Source organism: Erithacus rubecula, assembly GCF_903797595.1.
Source record: "Erithacus rubecula genome assembly, chromosome: 9".
NCBI lineage: Eukaryota > Metazoa > Chordata > Aves > Passeriformes > Muscicapidae > Erithacus > Erithacus rubecula.
The window spans coordinates 21,678,354-21,704,292 of NC_136660.1; the positions used below are offsets into that span (position 1 = coordinate 21,678,354).

General features: G+C 38.4%; 1 protein-coding gene across 3 annotated transcripts in view; it reads right to left on the reverse strand.

Annotated features, from left to right (window-relative positions):
- Nucleotides 1-6,176: 6,176 nt before the first annotated feature.
- The window catches only part of LCOR (ligand dependent nuclear receptor corepressor), a 65,414-nt gene continuing 45,651 nt past the window's right edge, over nt 6,177-25,939 (reverse strand). Inside the window, exons 5-8 of one of the 3 annotated variants that reach the window (XR_013775005.1) lie at nt 21,394-21,681; nt 18,463-18,556; nt 17,177-17,334; nt 15,626-15,722 (exon numbers count right to left, since the gene is read on the reverse strand). Coding sequence is in view for 2 of the 3 variants with exons in the window: in XM_079311863.1 (XP_079167989.1) it covers nt 14,753-15,722; nt 18,463-18,556; nt 21,394-21,681 (1,352 nt within the window). In the remaining variant the exon portion in view is untranslated. Of the gene's footprint in view, nt 15,723-17,176; nt 17,335-18,462; nt 18,557-21,393; nt 21,682-25,939 lie in introns of all 3 variants that reach the window. The other 2 variants (XM_079311863.1, XM_079311864.1) reach the window with 2 other exon arrangements.

The following is a 25,939-nucleotide window of genomic DNA, read 5'->3' on the forward strand; positions in this document are numbered from 1 at the left end:
GTTAAGGCAGAAATGTGGATTGCAGCCCTGGATGCCTGGGGACAAGGCTGTCTCAGAGCTGACGGGCTAGGTAAGCTCTATTTTGAAAGTGGGTTAATTTAGCTGCCATTCAACTACCATTAAATGATGTAGGTTAATTTTATAGTCAGATAACTATTAAGAAACCAAAACATAAGGCAGGAAATGTCTCTGTGCATACCAGTGAGGAGAGATTTCCTCTGCGCTAATGCACACCCCTCCCCTTCAGCTCAAGCCTCTCATCCTTCCATTTCTGCACATCCCTCCCATCATCTTTTTTTTTTTTTTTAACCCTTGTCATTACACACTCTTGTCCTTCCTCCCTCTCTTAAGAGAGTCTATTCTTCCTCTCAAAAATTCACCTTGATATCCTGGCCCACAATTATTTTTCTCCTTTGTTTATATTGTAACACATCTCAATGCTAGAGGAAGACTAAAAAATCCAAACCACATCTGACCCTGGCAAATGTCCACTAAGAAAGAGTCCATCTTCCCACCCACACAGCCAGTGTTTGTGCAGCTATGTGGTACATTGAGGCAGGGAACTACACCTTGCTTAGTATGTAACATTCCATCACTACTAGTATACCCAGGGGTATATACCATATTTAAAGCCTCCTCAATTGGCATTTCACCCTTTATAAATGGATGCTGCAGTTGAAATGTACTTTATCTCTGTGCGACTTTCCTTTCCGCAGCATAATGATAGGTATTGTTTGTTTCTTTACACTGGTGACAAAACCCATCAATTGCTGGTTTGTCACAAAAGGAAAAATAAAGTGAAAAAAATTATCAACAACAGCTTATGCCTGCAAAGGAACAGATCCTTTGGAAAAAGCAGAGGTGACTCATCACTCCTCAGGCACAGCAAGGAAGGAGCAAGCATCACAGCCCTGCAGATCCCCCCGAGATGTCTTCACAGATTGCCTCCCTCTGACCTGTGCTTTCCTGGTCCCTCCAGCAGGAAAATGAGTCCCCAACCTTCAGAGAGAAAGCCAAAGCAATGATGACCCATTAGCACATGCTGCCCATCAAGCAGTTACAGATCTCCTCTACCACAGACATTTTTTATCATATTAACAGTAAGTGCACTATGCAAACCCTGAGAGCTCCCAGAAATGAACTCACGCTTAACCACACGGTTAATGCTGTAATGAGACAACAGTGCTAACGGGGTGTTGGCATTTGCACTGTCCTTTTTATGACCAGAGAAACACAGAATGGGACCATATCCAGAAATCACAGCTAAACCACCTCTGAAAAATCCTCCTCACAGCAACTCAGATGTTCAGATGGTGACACCAGAGCCCAAACAATGCACAACGTGGGAATTCTGACCCACAGAAGGCCGAGTGCCAAATCCCCTGTTGTCCTGCTGAGGCTTTGCTACTCTTATAAATCTTGCAATGAAAGTCCTTTTTTCACTCATGAGCTATAAAAGAACAGATGAAAAAGCCAAAGCCCAACCCCCATCAATCTGCTCTTTGCCAGCACTAAGCCACTACCTTTGTCACTTTGCTTCTAAGCTTTATAATTTTCATTGTATTACAATATTACATTAAATAACTATTATTCTAAATTTTATAATAAAATTGAGTGCAGAGCATATTTATTTTAAATCCTGAGTTATGTTATTTTTCTTTTTATTAATTAGCAGTCCAGTCAACACTCAAACAGAAGTAAAGGCACCAACATAAGGACAGGTATGGGCAAGGTGGCTAGAACTGAAGAACAGATGAGTGGTCACCCTTACCATACACACTTGTGTCTGTTGTAGAAAAGCCAATACAGGGCCTGAAACAAGAGCAAAAATCTACTTGCTTTTGTGCATGAGCAGCAAAGCTCACTGAATTACAGCTAGATAGACCTCTAGGGAGCAGTAAGGTCAGGCAGCTGCCACCATGGCCCAACCAGAACTTAGTTATTAACAACCACAATTCAGGTACCAAGTAAGCTTGTTTAGCTTTCACACCTTGAGCTGATGTTTGATGGATAGACACAGAAAAAAACTAGTATTTCTGTACAAACAGAGTATATTAGCTATGATAGCTTCTTATGCAAAACCAGAATCCTATTGGGTCTTTTTTTACAATCTCCTTTCAAATTCAAATACTTTGTTTTAAACTCTTGGTAACACCTCACATGCAGCTAGTTGCTTTAAAGGCCCGGAAGGAATCTGAGGAAGATACCATGTGTGATCACAGTGCACCTGGAAGCATGAAAAAAACTATACTACCACCTTCATCTGAAAGGGGAACATGGAGGGAACGAGTGGATTCTCCAAGAAACCATCTCAGGCTTAGATTAGCAAGGGACCCAGCACAAATATTGGCTGTGTGGATGAAAAAACTTCACACATGCAGGGAAGCTGTTCAGTTTCTCCTGATGTCAGGTTTTCCCTGAAGCCCCAGAGTAACTCAACAATTAGTGTCAGGGCCTTCCTCTAAAGCTCAGGGAGAAGAAAGGCTCAGCTTTAAGAAAGGAAACCATAAAAGCCCCTTTCAAAATTAGCAAAGTAATTCCAAATATGTTAAGCAAGCCCTACACTTTAATAGCTGGGCAGAAGGGATCTGGGACATGTGACAATGGGATCTTAGTGCACATCAGCAAAAAAAAAAAAAAAAAAAAAATTCCAAACCTTAGCAGGTGTAACCTATTCAACACTGTAATTTTTACAGGCAGTTTGCTGATAATCCTGTACAGACAAACCACTCCTCCTGGCAGAGGCTGGCTGACCTGCAGCTGGAGCAGGAGCCCAGCAAAGGTAGGTAAGCAAGCTGTGACGAAGCAAACCCTGGAAACCAGAGCCAGGGAGACAAGGCAGGAGGCATCCATCAACAGATCCACAGCAGGCTCAGGTACAGGTGACAGCTGAAGCCTCTGCCCCTTGGTGTTAATGTCAGGGTTATAGTCCAGGACTCCGGTCAGCTTCTTAGGGGGATGCAGCTGTATTTTCATACAGGCAACTTTTGTATGTTCAGGCAGCAGTGCTTATATTTCTATGCTCTGAGGTAAACCTTAACTGCTTCTAATTTTAGTTGAGCTTTTAAACAATTCCTGGAAATCTGAGCTGTAGCCATCTCATACAAGAATCTGCCTTTCAGTAAAGTGTGATGGGAACAAACTCCTGCAGAGCTGTGAGACACCTGCAGAGCAGGAGGCAGCAAGAGAAGAATTTTTGAAGTTCTATTTCAAATGTGATTTGTAATTTTGATACATTCAAAGTGACCTGTAAAAACAAGATGCAATTGTTCTGTGTTCCCTCTTCCTGATACCAAAAGGGAGCTTTTAAAGATTGTGTTGTCTGAGGTTTTCAAGTAGGTGCAGGAAAAAAAAAGAATTTAATTAATTCATAATTCACAGGCGTGAACTCATACACATTTCTTTTGATTTTCCTCCTAGACAGCTAGAACACCTTGGATTTCAAGTTAGAGAGTCTTCATCAGATGTACCAGATCAGAGGAAACAGCACTCTCACAAAATGGGATCCTTCCAGCATTGTAACATGTATTAAAGTGTCTCAAGAATAATTACATTTAAAAGATCAACTTTCTCTTTCATCTCTTCCATCTTCATTGTATCGAAGTCTATAATCCTAGATTTGCCCTAACACTTCAAGCTCAGTTTGTTGAAATTGCTTTTCATCTGTAGCTCTATTCCTCTGTACATGAATCACATTCCTAAACAGGTCCAAGAACCTGCTACTCACTTCCAGTTAAAACCTCCATTCAGCCAGTACCCTTGTTTGGGCATCTGCCAGAGCAGAGTTGGCAGATCAAGAAAATAGTGAATTGCTGAAGTATCTTCCTGAATCAGGATTTAAATCCTCCCCCTCCCCCAGACCCACTTTTGTTATGCCTCCAGGAAATTAGAGAGCTCAGCATGCTCAGGCAGGAAAGCCACTGGTGATCAGTTTTACTGCAGACACCAGAGCAAGCTCTGCACTGCTGCTGTTTGACTCTGAGGAGCCATGGCACAAGGGCTTGGCTTTGCTTACATGGGAAGGTCAACCTGTGATGCTCAGGAATCCCCTTCCAGCTTCACTCACAAAATTTAAATTTATTTCCAGCTTTCAGATCCTTCATGCTGAGCTCAGGGAGTTGCCTCCTTACAGGTTTAGTTTAAATGCTAAAACTTGCAGGTTCACTTGAAGCTGAAGTTTCCTGCTCTTTGCCTCCCAGCACCTCTCACTTCCACAGAGGAGAAAGGAGCAGAGCCTCTCGTTTCACATCTGAGGGAATATCTGCATTGTAGCAAGTGACCCAGGTGTATGTGGGGGTACAGCCCACTGCTGCTCCACAAAGGATCTGTTATTTCAGAAAGTGACCAGATACACTCCTCCTGCAGGCACAAAAGAGACAGCTGCCTCTTCCACTAACAGATTGAGCCACTCAAAACCCACCCTGAGTCCAAACAAGCTGAAAGAAATTAGCAGGTGACTTTTAAAGCTGCCTAACAGCGCTAATTGTGTTTCTTTTCTACTTTTATAAGAGACAACAGCATGGAAGCTTCTTTCTGGGTCTGGGTGCAACATCTTGTGCAATCTTGTCATGATACAGGAAACAGCTTTTAAAAGAAGAAATCAAGACTGTGTTCCTTCAAGTTTGAACAATTTCATTTTAGCAGTGCCAGACCATCAGCAAGTCCTTCAGGAAAAGCTGAAAAACTTGGTATTTGTGATAATCGCAGGACTAAAAGTGTCAATTAAAAATGTTCTGGGACAAGCCTGCACAGTGTAATTCATCCTAAAGAATGGCAGATGGGAATATGGTTCATCACTTTCAAAGGCTATTTTCATAGATTTGACAGATGTATTCAGACAAAGAAAAAAAAAATATGATAAATGATAGTTTACTGCACAAGGCTTTCAAGCTACTTACACATAAAAAACTCACTATTCCTAAGTGTAAGATGTAGTCTCTAGTTAAACCAAGTTTTTTATTTAAGAGAGATTTGCCTGGTAAAGCTAAACCAATGGCAACACCCAATTACCATTTTGCTTTTTGTTTTTAATACCAGTATTAGTATACAAGTAATACAATAATTAGTTTGTAATGTAACAGTTATTTAAGGATCTTAAAAAATAAAAAAGGCACTGAAAAATCCAAACCCTAAATTGCCTACTTTTCAATAGCACATGATAAGAAAGGCAGTTTCTCAGGAGAAAAGAAACCTGGGCTAGACACCATGCAATATTATGAATTTTCCTAAAGCTAGGAAATCCCTATGCAGCACTCTCAAAATCATCCTAGAACTGAACACAAAGGTTAGCAGAAATGCCTAAACTCACGTGGGTTCCATTATACACCACTTAGTGTAACCTACTTTTTAGTATTCAGCATTTCAGTATCAATAATGCATAACGTCAAAAGTAGTTCAACCCAAAGTACAGTCACGAGAAAGTAAACATGGATCTTGGAGAAGGGCTGGCTGCAGTGTGGTGCCACTGCTGCATTTGCCTTGTGTCCCCACGCAGAGGGACAGCAAGATGGAGTTTCTGGAGCTTTCCCCTGTGCTAATGGGGAGTTGGGGACCTGCCCCCTCTGCAGAAGACCAGAGAAAATAAAGCTGCAGAGAAAATAAAAGCAACACCAGTGCCTTGGTGAGCAGCTAAGCAACGTGCCTGTGCCTGGTGGTGTGTGCTCCAGTACAAAGCTCTGCTGCCCAAACTGGTGCTCTGCCTGCTGCCCAAAACCGACACACGCATTGCTCGGGCTGATTTCACTGCCTCCTGTCTACCTTGGCTCACTGCTAAGTGCTCAGTGGACATCACTGCAGCACCCTCTATTTTCCCTCCTGAGAGATTGTTCTTCACTGGATAAATTATTTACCATTAAGGAAATTAAGGGGGCCAGTAGGGAAGCTCAAATGAGAGTCTGGGAGTTCATGAGACTGGGCTGCTATGAGACAGCGTTTCAGCTTTCACATGTATTCCCTGCCCAGCTGCTAAAGCAGCTTTATCGACAATCCTATTTAGGACAAGAACCCAACGGAGCAGGGAGATTCCAAAGCTCAGTCCTTCAGCCAGAAATTGCTTTGCCTTCTATTTTCACTTCCTCCCCTGCTTCTCCCCTCTTGTGATAGTATGCATCTCTCATCCTCGGGCTACTAGTACAGGCATTTAGAAAGAACATTAGAAACAACAGAATTGGAACCCCTTGAAGTTTTTCACAACAAAATTTATTAGAAGAATAGTGGTTTTGAAAAGTCTAGCATCCAGTGAAAACTACCATACACAACGTTACAGCTGGGAATGTGTTTCCAAAATGACATGGTCAAATAATACAATGGAGCCATTAAATCTTACACATGCACAACAAGAGAATTAGCGCTTTGACATACAATGCAAAAAATAAATGGACCACATGAAATAAAAATTTAAAAGTACTTATCACATACATTAAGACACAGCTTATTTAGTCCAGTCAAAAAATCAGAACTGCATTAAAAAAATTAATGTAGTGCAATCAAACCAAAAACCTTAATTTGTGATCATAAGTGCTCTACTACATAAAACATTGATCATAGCAAGGAACAAAAAATTCAAATCACACAGTACAAAAAAAATCTGTAAATAAATATAAACTACAGTACAAGAGAAATATTAAATTATACAATTCCGTCAAACTGTAAACAGTATATTGAAATGAGGTCCATAAGAGTAAAGGGGGGGTTCCTGTTTTTTTTTCCCATGACACTTGAACTTCTAGAGGTCAGAGAGAAATGCCATTTTCCATACTCTTCAAAGACTATGGGTTACATAAATAGAAAGAGAAGACTTTTTAGATGTAAAGTGTCAAATAATAAAGCAGAGGTGTTGCTGACTTGCGACTGCCAACAGATCACCATGAAGGCAGAACAGCAGATTTTAGTTTCAGGCTTGGCCTCTGGGTGAGTGCAGCACAGAGGCCTGGCACTGCAGGTGTTCAGTGAATAGCACAGCCTTAGAAAGGAGGCACCTCGTGAGCTCTGGTCCTACCCAGGAGGTGGAAGCAATTATGGACAGCCTGGACCTCTGCTGATTATCTGACAGGTTTACACGCTTGTCATACAAACACCAACTTTGGCAGAACAATTACTAATAAACTCAAAGCACTCCCGGCCCATTGGTTTCCATCACAGTGGCCAGTGCACAGAATTCTCTAAGGACATTGCATAACTAGAGTGTAGAGGTCAGACAGCCAAGGACCCGTGCTTGAGGTTAGAAGTAGTTATGGTGAGAGAGAAGCAAGAGCCACGTTAAGAAGCTGCCTCTGCTGTTCACAGAGGCAGCTGGGAATGTATTTCATTTTTAGCTGCGCTGGCTAGTAGTGGCATTTTAAAATATATAAGTTTAAGATAACATATATACTATATATGTATATAATATAATACATATTATATAATATACATAGGAATTTCTTACAATACATACCAGGAACCCCCACGCGATCTGCTCAGTAGTAATAACTGAATATACAGAATGCCACTATAAGTGTCTGAGGCACTGTGTGCTGGAGAGTAAATATGCAGCTTTAAAATCCGTTTGGCTGAGTTATACCTGGATACCTGAACTGAGTTTTAAGTTGACATTCATCAAGGATGTGCTATCAGCACGTCAAAAGAAAAGCAAAACAAAATACAAGTCACTGCTAGGTTTAAGAAGAGAGTACAAGTACCTGAATTGAGTGAGGATAGTGTGTAAACTGTCCCTGAGGGTTTTTTAAACAGTGTGTGTACAAGTTGGATTCCTAAGAACATTAGTTTAAACTTACATTGCGGACTGATAAAAACCAATGTCTGACAATTTAACAAGTGGAGGTTAAAAAGAGTTATGAGCAAACACTCAAAACATTTTATACATTTTAAAGCAGCAGTAAGCTGCTGTAAGCATAACATCCATCAGTACAAGCAACACGTGGGACTCAGATAAAGGTTTCTATTTGCAAAAAGCCCATCATATATCGATAAGTAAAGAATATTCACCTGCTAAATTAGAATGCACCTAGTTACAGACTAGCAATTCAAGATTAATTTTTTAATCAAATACTTTGCTATACTTTGCTATTACATACTAAAATTCCTTAAGCTCACTAATGCTGGTATTCTAATCTATTTTTTTTTAAATGTTCCCCCTTCATTTAAGAAATATACCATTCCACAACTTAAACATTAAGATCCATTTTCAGTCCTCAGATGTAAAAAGCATGTCAATGAGTTTATATTAAAAATTTACACGGTAAAAAGGCTTGAATTTCAGCCAGAGATTCTAAATACTACTCATTCCCTGAAGGCATAAGGGAGAAAGAATCCCTACCCATTTTTCTTGTGATATAGTTTTCAAACTGAACATGAAACAATGGTCCAAATGTTATTTTATTTCAGTTTGGGAAACTTCCCTTCCCTACCCATCATCCCAGATTCCCAATGTTAAGCCCTGAAATGGCCTACTGAAATGATCAGTTAAATATACCAGGCATGTATATGTACATCCCCTGCCTGAATTCCAGAATATTTTGTTTTACTAGTCTTTAAAAGACAGATTAATATCCCATGAAACCTTGTGATCTGACCTGACAAGCTGCTAGTGATCCTAGATTGTATATCTGAAGTATCTCATAACCTGAAGACCAGATTTAATTAAGACTCTGGCATTGTAACAGAAAAAGTGCTGCAGGTATTTATCCCTTTTCTGGTACTTTAGAATAGGTCAGACAAGTGCTTTTTATAGTGACAGTAAAAGTTTACATGCTTTCACACAGGCATAAAAAGTATTATCTGAAAACTATTTGAGAAATGTAGCACCAAGTAATTGATAAACTGCTTTAAGTAGCTCTAGTAGTATCCTCATTATTTCTGAGTAGGAAAAAAAACATTAAGATAAACTGTGCTAGGTGATGATGAGAGAAATTGTTTTTGATGTTCACTTTTCCTGCTCCAGTCAGAATGAAGCCTTGTCCCTGCTCTGTAAGGCAGTTATCATCTTGAGTCCTCCTAAATTATACTTATCAATTCAGTAGAGACAAGCACAGGGGCATAGGTGGGGATGTTTGTTTTTAAGAAGGTAAATGAAATGCCCTGGACAGGCTGAAAAAAAATCCTCCTTCCTAGCATATCACCCAGGAAAACTGATTTTGCAACTGCGCTAAGAGATTTTTGTGAGGATTAAATAAAGCTCTCTCAACAGGAAGGTCTTTATGACAATACCTGAATACAGGCATAATTCAGTAGGACATGAGATCCAAAACTGCTGCTGTAATACTGGTTTAGAGACTTGGCCCCAATCAAAGAAAGAACAGGAAGGAGAGAGACAGAGAGAGAGAGAGATGGACACTGGAATGCTCTAAATACTTAACAGCTTTTTTCTGGTATACGTGAAGTAGATCTACAGATCATTTTGAGTTTGTAATACTTCTCTGCCTAGTGGTCATCACAGTGCATTATGTTCATACACTGGATAATCAGAAATGAGTTACTATAGTGGCAACTTTATCTGCTACATTCATCAGAACTGCATACAACTAGCAGTGCAGATTTTCAGGTTTCTTAAGGTTCCAATTACTGAATTTTCAATATGATTAAAGATCAAGTAGAAACCTTTATAGTACCAAAACAAGTCTCAAAATTATTTTCCTACAGCTTTCTAAAACAATATTAGCCAACATTATGTACTGATGCCAAGAAAAAGCAACATTGACCTAGACTGAAATTACATTTAATTTCTGAAACATTTGTGGGGAATACCTAGAGGTTTCTGATCCTCATGAAAATGAGGGAAACAACCCTTCCCATCCTACTTCTAGTATCTGGCAGAGAATTTAAACTATTTAAAATATTGTGACAAATCTTTCAGTAAGGTTATAATTTTGCCTTCACAATATTTTGGACTGCAATAAGAGTATGCATTCTTATACTGAAGAGTTCAAATTTTGTCTTCACTGAAGAAAGAGTTCTTTACATTACAGATGCAGCCAAACTGTTTTTGAGAAAAAAGGGAACAGCAGAGTGCTCCCTTCACTCCTTGGACACTGTGTTCTCCTAAGATTCAAGGACATCTTAAGAGCATTACTTCAAAGTAAACTGGAAAGAAATACATGGCAATTCCAGTTTTGCCTGTGTAACAATCGTTGCAGATGATACAAAAAGCAATTCAATCAGAACTAAAAAGTTGTTTCACAAAGCTTACTCAACCCTAAAGCCCCTGAATCACTTTGCCAAGCTCCCATGAATTTCCAGGGAAAGGCAATGTGCTCCCAGTACTCATGAAAGAAATATTTAGATGCAAATGTTGGTCTGCCACAAGACAAAGCACAGAGTATTCCTTGTCTGCTCTCATCTAGTCTAAATTCAAGTGCAGTTACCTCTCCTGTTTAGGAATACCCCTACAGCAGTGGAAAGTTCAACAAAAGAGGTTGTGCAGGAGTTGCAAGAGAACACAGAAGCTGAATGTGTTCCCTTACTAGAGGCATTATCCTATCTGTACCCCTGCATTGTTAAAAATAATTTTTTCTCCAACTGCCAAAAAAGTTCAGAGCTTGAATTCAGGTCTAGCAATAGGGTTGATAATGCAAGCATCAAGTTATGAGTTCTGCAACGAAAAAGACAGTAAAGGCATACCTGTATTGCTTATGCAGCAACTTCTCCTGTGCAACAGGGAAAAAAATGAGAAATTCTAAAGGAAACTGTCTTGAACCTTTAGAAAAAAATCAGGGAATGACTGGAAAATAAATTATCTTCAGACAGAAATAAAAAACGAGTCCAGAAACGTGTCCCTACAATATCTAACTGGAAACGTTCAACTCTATAGCTGTACTCAAGCATTACAGCCACAATAATGCCTACAACACTGTGGAATGAGGATCCAGCTGGCTGAAAGTGAGGTAATAGTTTGTAATAGGTCAGAGTTCTAAAAAAGCACTTTTACATCTTACAAATCCAAATGGAAAAAAAAAAAAAAAAAAAAAAAAAAAAAAGGACACATTTCATACATGTTGGGCTTTCTCACCAGAACTGTACGATAATTAACTCCACACCAGGACCCCTACCACACTAAGCCTTACTCATCTTCAATTATATGCTGCAGCAAAGATTTACCAAGCAACACCTAAACTTCAGTACAATATGAAACTTCGATTCTTAAAACTTTATACACACAAAATATAAAATTACTTTTCTAGGATGGGGTAGGGGAGGGGGATTCTCCTTCATGGTACTTGGACTGAAAAACTAGTTTTCAGAGACTGCCACAAATATAATTCACAGTGTTCTTTGCTGTCAGGCTTTTTCAGCTACATCACGTAGTACACAACAATACTGGTAAGTCCAATAACTACATCGGATGGACATTCTCGGGAATAAGAGAAAACTAGTGACAAAAAAATACCCGAAGGTCTCCTCCTAACACGTCTTGATTTTTACAGGGTTGCAGTTTGTCTATGTTACACGTTAATGTTATCTCAGAAGAGCAGTAGGAGAAGGCTTTAAAAATCTTTCTCCTGTCCAAGTGATCCAAGTAACATAAGCATCCACTTACCAGAAATAAGATGAGAAACAAGGTTTTTGTTACAAAGACCGCAGTGAACCACACCTTCCCACACCAAAATATGGTCAACCAGGGGTTTTGGCCATGCAAACTGCTGGTCAGCAGAAAATTAAGCATGCTAATGGACAAACATTAATTCCAATCATATATTTAAAATGATCCCAAATACTACTAGTTAGCTACACTGAAAGCGCCTGCAAAAAATATGTAGTGAAAAATGAAACAAAATCTTAGTGATCACTGCAGCACTTAGAGTGATACTAGTCTTAAGTGATGAATCACCTCAGAGAAAATACATTAGATGGGACTTTGAAACAAAAAAGTAACATTAAAAGGTGCACCTGAATATTACAGACTAGATTTACAAAACCTACAATAAGGTAAAATATATATCTTTTGAATATTCAGCAGCTTTTTTTTAAATTTGTTTTTATTTTTTGAGAGGCTCATGAAATTTTAAAAAGGGACCACTAACTAATCTCAACCATGCTTCACAAAACAATAATGGCTATTTCATATTGCAGTTACCAATGTAATGCAATTAGTGCTTAAAAATAATCTACACTTTTTCTTTTTTTTTCCTTTTTAAACAGAGACCTTTGGAGGAAATATGGTTGTTCAAAAGCTTCTCGAAAAAGAAAGATTACCTGAATATTAAGTTATCACAGATCAGTGTTGTGTTTAAAAGCTTTGCAGTTATGAGTATTACATCTTCAGGTCTCAGGACATTTAAACTGAGTAAGTTACGTGTTGGTTTGTTGTTGGTTTTTTTTTTTGTTTTAAATCCACTTTCTAACCAAAGCAAATAAAGAGTACTCAACTTCTCACTATCTATTTACAATTCTTAGCCTACAGTCTGAAATGACAAGACAAATTCTCTTTTAAAACTGCAGCATTAAAGGGTAGGCACACCATTCTTCTGCTGCACGATTGTCACCCACTTATACACACACATACAAAATATTTAGGTTAGTAAAATGAGCACTCCACGTACACTACAGTGACAAGTTTTATAAAACTCAACTCATGTTTCTTAAATAAGGACAACTGCAAAAGGTTAAACCTCTCTTAAGAGTAAAACTGTGTTACTTTTTTTTTTTTAACTTGCAACAAACTTTCTACCATAACTTCCAACAGCAGATGAAACCACACCTTAAACTGAACCTTTATTGCAAACACCAGCTAAACTGGAACATATTGCAGAGTTTATATACTGCTACTGAGCTTAAAACTGCTTTAAATGCCAAGATGACAACTAGAAAGCTACAGGGAACCAGGATTTTGAGGACTAAAACATATTAAGTAAACAAAAATAAAGTATACTTGGGTCCAAATGCCCAGTCCATTTCAAGAACGAGCAGTGCATATTTAAAACAACAGCAATGGTGTGCCTAACCTTTGAAAATATGAAGTTGCTGGGGAGGGAGACAGGCTAATGGAATCAATTGTTCCAGAAGTCATTCAGCATTCCTAGGGCTACCTAAGCCACCCTCCCATTAACTTTGAGAAACCACTTTCACCAACATCACTTAATGCTCTCACACAAAAACTCCAATGTTTCTTTTGGCTGTTCAAATGGGGAAAAAAAATTGTAATTCTATCTACCTTTTGCACAGATTAAGACCAAATTGCTTCTACCTGAAAAACCAGCAATTACGATTTGGTCATGTTGTGGTAAATCCAGTAAGCTCCACTTAGTTACTGACTACTCCAGCAGAAAGTATCAAAGATAAAAGTTCAGTACAAAACTTATCCTGGATCTCCATATAATCATAAAGATATCACCATATGGAAAAAAAACCCCAGATTTGTGGTTTACGGAGATGCTTTTTTTTAATGGTGTTCAAAATGCTATTCTAGCATGTGCTAAACCACTATCAAAATAGATTAAATAAAAACAACAACAAAAAGCAGGACTTGAATAAATTCCTGCTACTGGCAACTGTAATATTTAAAAAGGAAACACCCATTCATTGAGTGTTCGACCCTGACAGTATTACAGATAGATATGATGCAGAGCCTGAATTAGATCAGGCTACCAGTGTTTTAATTCTTCCCTGAACATTAACAAGCTCCTTCACTAATGTGGATATTTGGGCAGACTACTGAGGTTGTAACGTTTGAGATCACCATTTTGTGGGCTATTTTTTTCCTTTTTTTTTTTTTTTTTCAGTATCACAGTAGTTTGTTACGCAAATCCCCCATCCCTGGATTAGAGTCATTTAAACTGGCTGTTGGGACCACATAGTTTAGTAAACTCAGAATCAAGTCTGTAAAAGTGTGAAAGGTCACAAGAACCGTAGTTCTGGTATAATGAGGCATACCCTAATACATCATTTAGTGTACCCTGACTGCTCCTGACTGTGAGAAGCTTGTCTTCCGTGAGATAAGGCTACATCCTCAAGCAGGTGAGTCTAAATATCACCCTTCAAAAACACCAAATAAAATTACAGCGAAGGTAGTGTTATAAATAATTAACTGACATTTTCTGAAGGTAGTGTATGTAAGTTTTCCCTCCCCTCCCCTCCGGGTGAGCACTAAGCAGACAACAAATGGTAAGTACAGTTAATTTAGAAAGAAAACAGTGGAGAGCCTAATTAGACCCAATTGATTATCTATCTAGTTGACAAATCTGAGTTCAAGAGAGATACCATTCCTAAATAATTTGATTTAGCTCAAATCTTTCAATCAACTGGATCAACAAAAATAAGAGGGGAAAAAAAAGATTTCTGAAACATTTTTGAAGAATGACAGTCTGATTTTCGTTTGAAAATTGCCTGGTTTTAGGAGAGTGTCAGTTTAACAAAGTGGACTTATTTCTATAAAGGCAGATATGAAAAATCCAACATCAGAAGTTCAGGCAGGCTCTACAGGCAAGATGTCCACTTCTACAGATCTGCATTCTTTGTGAGGTAACTCAATTCTCTATTACAGAGAAACATGCAAAAGGCAAGAGAAAAAAAAAATAAAAACAACAAAGAAAGAAAGAGGGCAGTGGGCAGGTGAAGGAGGGAAACTGCGCCATACCAGGCTAGAAAAATTTACAAATATGACATTCAGAGCACATCTTTCACCTGTGTTCACATAAGTCTATGCTAAACTGCAAAAGAAAGAGTATTGCAGTAAACAGGAGACTCAGGTGCGCTCAGTGATGGTTGAACTATGCAGTAGTGCTCACCCAGTTTGCAAAGTAATTGGCACTCTACAACATCCCTATTCATGCTTCAATTCATTCGCACTTTGTGCTGCTTCTCCCTGGGGATCTAATTCAATCTTTACTGAAACTTCCTGCCCCTCCGACCTCATTAATTTCATTTTTTTCTTTGGAGGGTTTTTCAAAGTGCCCAGCCTCTCTTTAACTTTGTACTCCAGTGTACTGTGGGGGATCCCATAAATACTCTGAGCTTTGGAAACACTCATTTTCCCACTCATAACCACAGAGATTGCTTCCTCCAGTATCTCGCTGTTGTACTGTCTGTATCTCCCTCTTTTCTTCCTAGGTTGCTTGGAGCCAGGATCTCCCTCTTGATCTGAGGTGGGATATGGCTGTCCAGAGGTAGACTGCTCAGCATCTGAGCCCCAGGAATCTGGTCCAGCATCCAGCAAACTTCTCCTATTTTGTTTTGGAAGGATAGCCCTTAACTTTTTGCTAAGTGCGCTCTCCGTTTGTGAACCCATTACCAAAGAGCTATAGCTGTACTGGTCACCAGTGCGGGACTCCCATGAAAGGTCCATGCCTCGAACTTGTGGTATCTTTAAATCCACAGGAGATGAATGGCTCACGTCCTTTTTCCCATCCTGTTTAGTTTGAAGTGCCATTTTTTGAAAGGCAGAGTTTTCTGTAAGAAAAGGAAGGTCACTGATGTTGCTGAGTGCACCATTTCCCCTGAATTTCATGCGGCTGAAATTGAATTCGTAGTGTGGTTTTGCCCAAGAAGCCTCCCTGGATAATATTAAGTGCTGTCCATGATTCTGTAGTCCAGATGGCCCATGGCTGGCAGACGTAGAAAACTGGTTTCTGCTCAGCAGTTCTTCACTAATCTGGAGTGATCGAGCCAGCGGTACTTTAAGAGATGTGGAGTGGCCATAACCTTCCCTGGTTCCATCCTGCAAGCTTCTTGGAGGTACCCCATCACCACTCTGTAGTCCCTCCGGATGGTGCTGGCTGGGTCTCCCAGGTCGCCTAATTGGATGGAAGGAAACTGATGTGAGCAGGACTTGCACAGGTAGGGAGGGATGGGTGAGGGGGCCACTCCTTTATTAGAAGGCCTTGCTTGGGTAACATCACTTTTTGTGTTATTTATTTTTCTCTATTTTTTTTTTTTTTTACTTTAATTTTTTTTTTTTTTTTTTTTTTTTTTTAAGTCTCAGCATCAGTCAGTTTTAAAACTTGTTCGCAAAAAAAGAGAAGCTTTTTGGGCAAAGAAAAATGAAACCTGTTGGCTGGTCTCTGGTTGGGTTCACAAATTCTCGGAGTAGAAAAGACTTCGCGCAAGCGTCTGTAAATAGCACCTTAATTACAAAGTAGTAATCAATCGCCATAGATCTACACACAACTGTGTTACTGGTGTGACGTTACCACTAAACAAGCACAGTAATAAAAGAGTAAGCCAAAGTGCAACATATTCAACATGCAAATATGACTGCCACCTGCAATATCTACACATAGGTGGAAACCCTGGATAATGTTTGCTTATATCATATCGAAGAATTGCTGCTCAGGATAAAAGAAAAAGCTTAGCAGGCCTCAGAGGTATTTGCCTGACTTTCATCAAGCACTGAATATGAAAGCTGGGATACTGCAGATCACAAAGGAAAATGCTGCATTACACTAGACTTACCAAACTGCTCTCTTAACAACTAATTGCATATATACACAGCCCTGAATCGCATTTGATATAAAGCATGGCTAGGAAAAGGAAGATCTAAGCTCCATCTGTGATCCAGATCAAGGGTTAACAAAGGAAAAAAAAAAAGGCAGTATGTATTTTTACCATTTCCCTTTCATCACAAGTGTTCTTTCTATGAAATTAAGTACTTCTGCTGCAGAGAATCACATCTATTTTAATGCTTTGATTGCTTAGCCCCCTGTAGTTATTAAGTCACATTGGTTTCAAAATCCACCCCCAAATTTCTCCATGTTCAGCATACAAATTAACAATCTATTTTAATGCTCTGGGACACTATACTGGTGTAAAGCCCTCTGGCTAAGTCAGCATTACTTAAGCATAGGATACATAGTACTGAAAAGCTACATTATTATTTTTAACATCACTCTGGGATTAAAAAAAGTCTTTAGAGAAAAGACATCCACTGAAAGAACCTGGCATCTAACATACACAATGCTTGATACACAGGCTGTTCACTTCTTTCCAGGATGCAACAAGTCATAGGATATGCACAACAAAAGTCAATAAGGATTCAGAACAAAATCCAGAGAAATGGATCGAAGCTTGCCATTCCAGAGAACCCTCTCACACAATGTGCATTCTCCACCCCTTCTACAGCATGTACCAGCATCACATTGTGCACAAGTGATTCTACACCTAAACAAAAGTCATACTGGCAGCTAACAGAGGGTTCACACCCGCCTTAGTGATGCTAAACAAACTGCAGCCAGGCCTATATATCACACACCTGCACAAGTAACCACAGGTGCCAGTATGCCGCATCCTCTCTGGACCCACCAGACTGAGCAGGACAGTGGCAGATGCTGGCCCTGCCATCCCTGTGTGCTGGACTTTGTCCCTCACTTCATTCACAAACAAGGGCAGAGCCTCAGTGGCTTCTGCTGCCTTCCTAGGAAAATAAAGATGGAAATAAACTGCTCAGAATTAAAAGAGAAGTGCTGCTGGGGAAGGTTTATGCTAAAGACTTGTAAAAAGTATTAAGACTAAGTTTTAAAGAAGGCTTGAAGTATTTTATTAATATAAATATTAAATGGAAAAGTAGTCTTGAAAGGAGAAATCTGAGACAGCAATATTTTTCCAAAGAGAAATGCAAAGATTCAATCAGCTGTTATCAGTACATGGGATTGGTGGTGGAAGAGGGTTACTAGTTGAGATTTTCAAGTTTTTCAAAGGCTATCATAAAGCTAAATTGAGCAATTAAAAACACTTTAAACCATATACTATGTCTGCACTTCAATAATAAAATTATTTGTTCACAGTAGCTTCAAGATAACCAATACTCAAAACCCCTCTCCATCCCAGGTCAGCCTCTCCATACAACCCTGACTAAAAGTTTCTAAATGTATGCAAATGGTGACCATCAGAAAGATGAAACCTAGAGATTTTTTTTATTTAACATTATTTCACACCTTGAACTGATTAGGCAACAGTAGTACACCACACATTTTGTGATTTTTTTTTTAAAAAAACTTTTTCAGTTTTTTTGTACAGAACAATCGCAAATCCAAAGTTACGCATAAAGTTTTCTAAACTACCTGACTCCCTGCCCCATGTCCTTTTCTAAGTTGTGGTATATGCTAGGAAATATTAACCAAAATAAAGCAGTGATTTGTTACCTCTAAAATAAATTTTCCTGTTAACTAACTTTGCCCTCAGTGAAATGAAGTGTAAATATGCTGCAAAGCTTCTAAGACTCTTCATGCATTTAAATGAACTTGCATCTCCACAGAAATCACCTATCACTAAATCCAAGAAACAGGTAATGGAAAGATCTCTGGCTAAGTACCAAATTGGCCAAAATAACAGATAGTAGAGTCTTTAACTGCAAGTTAAACCTGTTTCAGTTGGCAACAACTCTTATTTGGCAGGTGGGGTGAAGGTATTTGCCAAAGGTACAAGTTGAAAACACATTACTCCAAAGGGTTAACACCAAAATAAAAATTAACAGGAGCTAAGCCCACATTTTTAGTAAAAAACCGTTTTAAAAGGTCATAGTAAGTTGCTTTCTCTTACCCATTTCCTGAAGTACTGGAGCACCCAGGAGAGTGACTCAGAGAGGTGCTGCCAGCACAAGGACTCTTCTTAGTGGATAAATCAAGCACACCGTCTGTAAAGACAAAAGAATGACTTCAGTGTTTGAAGAAGCAGGATCAGCCATGCTGATCTTGCCCTCAGCTGAAAAGACAAAGCAAATCTTCATTTTTAGCACACAGCATTTTTTGGTTTATTGTATTTTTAAACAAAATAAGGTTTGAATTTTTTTTGCAATACGGTTTACATGTGACTTCAATATAGTCTTCAGAAATCACAATAAATTTAACAAAATTAAAAGTGCATCTGTTATAAGGGACATAGCACAATAAATTACCTACAAGTGACAGTTCTGGATACAACAGAGCTTATCATTTAACTATCTCTCAGTGGTCCAGAACTGAGACAATCTTGAAGATTTGTCAGTCTGAGATATTCCCCATTTTAAAGGGAGGTTGCAAGTCAGCATTCAGATTTTATTTTATTTTTTAATCCAGATCTCTTGTAGGAAAATTAAATGAGAACTTAATATTGGAAATTAAATGAACACACACATAGATGTGAGATTCCATCTCACGTGGCAGCCAGCTTCATCTTCTTTTTTCATGTCTCCAGTGGGTCTCTACTGGAAAAGCTGCTGCTTTTCTCTTCTATTGTGTCATTTTATTCCCTCTTTTCCATATGCCAAATTGGTTTTCCTGTTAGACCACTTCCTCCACTCTCACTAATGGCACTTCCTCACATTCCCCCCACACTTCCCTGCAAACCCTTACATAAACTCTGCATTTATAGGGCATGTGTTTCACCAGGAAAGCCTTGCTCCTGCTGCACTGAAGCAGCTTGAAATTCTGGTCATTTTAATAAGGGCAACACTGTCACTGAAGCAGTCCAGCCATCTGAAGTTCCTGGAAACTTTGAAACGAGGAATTTATGAGGCAAAGATAAATGAAACCTGTTGGCAGGTGAAATCGAGACATAGCAGAGCTCCTCACTCATTTCATCTAATCAAGTGAATACCACCCAACACAGGAACAATGTAAGACAGCTTTCAGATTGCTTAAAGTTCTTATTTGACATATGGAGAAAAAACATGATAAACAGTGAACTAGAATTAACTTATGGAAAGCTGTTCCACCCACTGCATTTGGGAACACACCATAACCCAAACTTAAGTAAGCAGAAAATTACATTTTCTTTTCGAACAACATTTATACAGGCACAAGAGACACAGACTGGATCAAGTCTTTCCTTCTTTTCAAGAGGCTGGAAGCACAGGCTGGAGGCAGCTTGGATACATGCTTCCTCCCTCAGAAGGGTCAGTATGACCCAGAAGCCCCGAGGGGAAGCAGGACCAACCTCACAGCTCAGGGAGAAGCTTACAACTAGCTGGGTTCCCCTCAATCCACTAGAACAAAACACAGCACAAAGCACCACTAGCAGTCTTTCATGACAGCCTCTGAAATCTCTCATTAACAACTTTGGCAAAATCTCTTTCCAATTACATTAAATGTAAATTGGGAAAAAAACGTACATCAGCAAACAGATTACTGTATAAGTCAATATGCACATGTTCTACTTCTATAACAAGTGTTATGAACATTATACATTATCTTACAGCTTTTTCCCTCACATGGTAGCTAAAGAGCAATTCATGTACATGCTTTCTTCTTCACCATACCACACTCTAATTGAAAAGGAACAAAGCAAAACGGATTTTCTCTCTCTTTTCTTCCAGCAAAAAGTTTAACAATGAGAACAGTTTAACTTTTATAAACACACATGCAAAACACACTCACAAAATGCATTTATAATAAAGACAGTTAGAAACAAATGCCTATCAGCTAACTGTACAGGTCCACATTTCAAGAGAGACACTAATCAACCTCTCACTGCAGTTTGTAACTGAAGTGCAACAACAGCTTTCAGCAGGTGCTGTGAAGTTCAGTACATGTCCACATGTCCAAGCTGCATTTTACCAGACACATAAAATTAACCTGTTTACAAAAAGCTTCATAAACCAAATTTAAAAGAATAAAGGGATACCTACTCTTCTGCTCTAGCTAGAAAAAGGCTTTTTTTTTTTTTGCAGGCCTCTTTTCTATTTGCAGATGGACAGCCTACTGTGACAGAATGACTTCAAGCACTAACATTTTTCTGAAGAAGGGTAAAGGGTCTAATTTTAATCAGTACAATACACTTAGGATTCAACAGTTCCACAAAAGAAAAGTTCATATACTATATCTCCCACAGAATTTACTTCTTTAAAAAAAAGGCATTTATGATTGAAAGCAAGGTTTTTGAATTAAAATAAGCTCTGAAACACTGTACAAGTTATTCAATCTGTGCTCTGCAGAACAAGTCTATTTTTAAGGTAGAAAAGAGACATTTTTTTCAAATGCACAAACCTGGAAGTTTAGTGCAGTTCCTAGATATCATTTTTATAGCCTTCACAAAGCAACTTCTCACAGACTTTTAAAAGATACTCTTCTCACACCACAACCAAAAAGAAAATAAATCAGCCTTTCAGTCAGACTATGCACTAATCTTCAGAGAAGAGACAACACTATGATTGCCATGACCACATGAACTTTTCTTATCAGCAAATGTACAGTCTATTTTGGCAGACTGTTCCTGGCAGCTCCTAGTAAAAAAAGTACATTTATCCTCAGAGTCTAGAGCATGTCCATCCCCTTTGCCCTTCTTCAGAAGAATCTCTTATATCTATGGGTCTACATTCTTTCAAAAAGTCTTTTCTCTCCCAGCCACATTGAACTAGTCATTTTATTGTAAAAACATAATCTGTTTTTCCACTTTACATTTATGTGAAAGTGCAACCTTCTAATTGTCTGGTTCTGCAACAAGAATGCCATTAATGGATTGCCACAGGATGCAAGACACTGGTAAGAGTCCTACCTTGTTCACTAGGTTCTGACTGAGACTTTCTGACAGTAAGGTCCAGAGGTGAGTCTTGGTCAGCCATGAGCAGTTTGCTGAGCACAGGGTTCTGAGCAGTTGCAGCCGTGGGAGAGGAGGCGACCAGAGATGCTTTCAGCAGGCTTTGGTTCTTTGTGCTATTGGGCTGGCTGGAGTCCTGAGTAGAGCTATTTTTTGAGGTATATTCAGCAGCAAACTGTCGGATCATTCGCTGCATGATCTCACGGGCCACTAGGGGAATATTGGGGTCAGAGACCCTAGGACTGTCTGCAAATATTAGAGATTTCTTTTAAGGAAGCACTTTAAGTAAAACAGATTTTATATTAAGTCATTGCTTATTTACGAAAAAAAATCCAGGGGGAAAAAAAAAAAAAAAAGCCAAAGATAAAATACTTTCTGTAGAAAATGCACTTTAGTCTTAAAATACCTGAATAAGAACCATTGCTAATTCTGGTACAGCCTTCCCAAAATAACACTGCTAAAAGAAATATGCAATCTCATATTTTGTTTTAAAATATAGATATATTTAACCAGACCTTTAAGAGGTGTGGAAATGGAAAGGAGAGCTAAAGTGCCAATGGAATGCCAGTAATGGAACTCATCCAAAAATACTGAACAGGTTATACAGTGGAAGTGTATAACTTACCTGCAGCTACAGAAAGGTAAAATGAAGAATAAAGTTGCAGCAGACCCCTATAAGTTTACTGATAAATAAAGCCCTACAGTTCTGATCATTCAAAATTATTCACGTGAAGATCAAATGTTCAAGTGTCTTCCATCTCATTCTATCTATTCCTTTTGATATTTCTACCATTGTAATCAATGCAGGATTACTAATTATCCAAATAACTTGCATAAACACAAAACCCCTGTCACATGACAAGCAATTCTATTCCTAGAAGAGCTGCTAAATCTATTAGTAACAGATGTGAAATAGAACAAGTAGGCATTCCAATTTATTTATACAAAATAGTGTATAAATAAAAAGGTATTTGAGCATGTGGGCAACCCAAAAAATTATTGACAAAAATCACTATTTTAGACCAGCAGTAATTTGTGACATCAAAGTAAATCTGTAACTCCTAAATCACAAAAGCTAAGTCCTGCCACTTCACTTGAAACACTGAGTTCTCTGGCCAAATCGATTCTGGGTTTTTTAAACAAACAAACCAACAAAACCATACCCCCAAAAAACCAAAACAACAACAACAAACAACAACCACTCACAATACCTCCAAAAAACCCCAAAGCACAGCTAACCACACCACTATTCCGGAAATGGCTCAAAAGGTTTGATTTTCTATTACCTAAGAAACATTCAGAAAAAACTGTTCAGCAGAAGACCAAATAAATCTTTAAAAGCAGCTCTCAAGAGGGAACAATAGAGAAGTGTTTACTACCTCTTTTTAAAAAATTGCCCAGGTTGAAAGGTAATCTATTGAGATTGAGCTATTAGAAGCATTAGCAAAATCTTCTATGGGACCTTTCAGCGTTAGATTTGCCTTTTGCCACTGTTTTTGTCAAAATTGCATCAATCCAACAAACCAGCTTTATTGTATGTATAAAAGATTACTGACATGAAGATTTGAGAAGAGCTGCCCACAAATCAAAGAGCAGCAGTAGCTGTCTGTTTCTTGATGAAACACCATATTGAGCTTTAAATACTTATCAAGTCCAAATTCCTTTCTCTTAAGCTTTCTACACCCAAGATCTTACACAGTCACCATGTACATTCTTACAGAAAATCTCTCTAAATCCTATAAATTTCCATGATGTTTATGGAAATATGTAACCATTTTCTTTAAAACATCCTGTAGATTTTAATTGTTCATAAGTATCAAATACTCCAGTTTTAAGAGGACACCAAAAATGAGCCAAACTTAAATTTTGGTACCTTTATAATCTCACTTGCTTCCCAAATAGTCCATGAGGACACCAGCCTGTAAAAGTGTGGAGGCTTTGTTCTGCTGTGGACTTCTTCTACTTTTATAATCTCTTCACTATAACCTCCTAAAGGACATAGAAAGGCCCTAAGGAGGTCAAAGGGACACAATTTGATGGCATGATCACATCATGCACAATCACTGTTTGACATGTCCTTGCAGCATATACAAGTGGGGCTGGGAGGAGTGCAGAGCTCTATGGCACTTGCGTTTTCTGAATGAAGAATCAAGCCTTCACTGTGCACCATGTGCATATGTTCATTTCAAAAATGCTTACTCTGAACATATCTACACATTCAGAAATAAAATATTACATGTGCCTACAGCCATGCATCCTTGAAATCTTCAAAGAATCAACCCAGAATAATAACTTTCCAGTGCTGTCCAAGATAAACACACTAATTCAGTGTGAAAAAAACCTTCATTTTCAAGTAAAAGGGTAAGTACCTAGTACATTAAAGGCTTCTTGCTTAATATAAAGCCTGAATGCTGAGGATTAAAGCTGTTCAAAAGTGAGTGGAAAATATGTGCTGGTGCCCCTCCAGCACCACTTGAAATCAGATATTTATCTTGATTCCACCTGTCCAGGTTTTTTTAAGGAAATAAAATGAAAATTAACTAAAACACAGAAATTCTCAGAGAAGAAAAAACACGGCAAAAATTATCAGTAATAAATAGTCTAAAGCAGTACCTCTGAGCTTTAAAGCCTTGATAGCTTTTGTATATTTTCTACACCAAAATATTAAAAGGGCAGTATCAAATAAATAAATGTATGATTTCATTAAACCAGAAGAAGGTCCTATCCTGCCACAAAGTAAACATAACAGATAACTAACTACTACTGCTCTGCTTTGACTGGAAAAAATGAACATTTGAAGAAAGCATTGCTGGGTCAGAGTGCCAGGGACACAAAGAAAGGACTAAGATTAATGGACAGTAGACCTGTTTGCTGATCTTGTAAATTCCTTATTCATGTTCAGTACATGACTGTGTGGCCAGCATTCAGAGAGCATCTGCATTTTCTCTGATCTACCCGGACTACAAAATATCCATCTCAAATGTTACTGGCAGTGAGGATGGAAAAAAGAAAAAAAACTAATTGCTGGCATGAAGCCAGGAGAGCTCAGTATCTCTGAGCAATGTAGGAACGTCAGAGTTCTGCCATTCTTTGTGTCCTCTTTGTAATGACAGTCCTTGGGATCTTATGGCAGTAGCATGAGTTACACAATTCAAGCAATTTAAATATAGGCAAACTTGAAAATCATGCACTAAGGATTCAGAACTGACTTCTGCCAGGTTTCTACCCGTTGCCTATTGCTCTTGCACCAAGCACAGCTTTGTCCAAGGAAGGAAAACTAGGGTATATTTTTAAAAAATTCTCAAAAGATTCTCAGACATTTGTCATATTTCATTATCTTTATTCTGGGTATCCAACCATGGACAGAGTATTATATCCTTCATTAGCACACTGCAATATCTGCTGCTGGCTCCCCAATGAATTTTAAAAAGCATACTTTCCACACATCATACATAAAGATTTAAGTTTAGTGGTAAAGGAATGAAGTATTTAATAAACAATTTGGAAATGATGGAAGGGCTTTTTTTTCCTCACCAGGAAAAGCAATATGGAAAAAAACCTGTATTTTCTCCAGACTTCAGTTTTCTCAAATTCCTTCTGGATTTGAAGATAAATGGGATAAACTCAAAAGCTTAAAGAAACATTAACCTTATAAGAAAAAAAGGAAACTTGAAAAGAAAGCCAAGTAATAAAGGCATTATCTAAATTATCAGTAATAATGCAGTAACTATCCTTCCTACCATCCTGCATGTATTGCAAAAAGTATAGAAGCATCATAATGTATAGCTTGTATTTATTCATTTGAGTCATAAAAGAAAGGCTAAGATACTGTTATCTACTTAAAACACCTTTAAATATTTTGGTCACTGGAAGGAAGGGCTGAGGACTGGCTACTGCAATTTCTAATTTGTTAAACTGAAGCCTTGCACTGTCCCCCAGCAGATAGGTTGGAATTACTGATTTGGCAGATTTTCTCACACATGGGTTAGACTGATAAGTATGATGTACTTTCATTTAGGATGCATTTGGAAACAACCTCTGGATTCTTGTTTCTCAGATTTTGTAGAAAACAGTTAAATGAGCTCTGTGCCTTCCTTAAGAGCACAGTTTAAGCAACAACTCTCCAAAATACATTTAGGTGATTTTCTAGCCTTGAGCATATTCTCAGCATATCCTACAGCAATTCTTTTACTGATCACATTTTGAATTCTTCATATATCCCTCTCAGCACTATTCTAATAATATTTTATACTCTAGATTGTTTGGAATAGGGTAGGGAATCATTACCAACAGAGAAAAGACTGATGACCTTTAAGAAAAACTGCATTAGTACCTATCCCATCAAAATAAAATAAATATTTTTTAAAAAACACATTACCCACCTACTACCACCACTGCCACTTGACCTTTCTTTCAAACAGCCCACTCACCTACACATTGGTTATGGGGAACAGTTATGTGAGGTAAGAAATCAGTCATCTCTCCAAAAAGTGAAAACACCAGT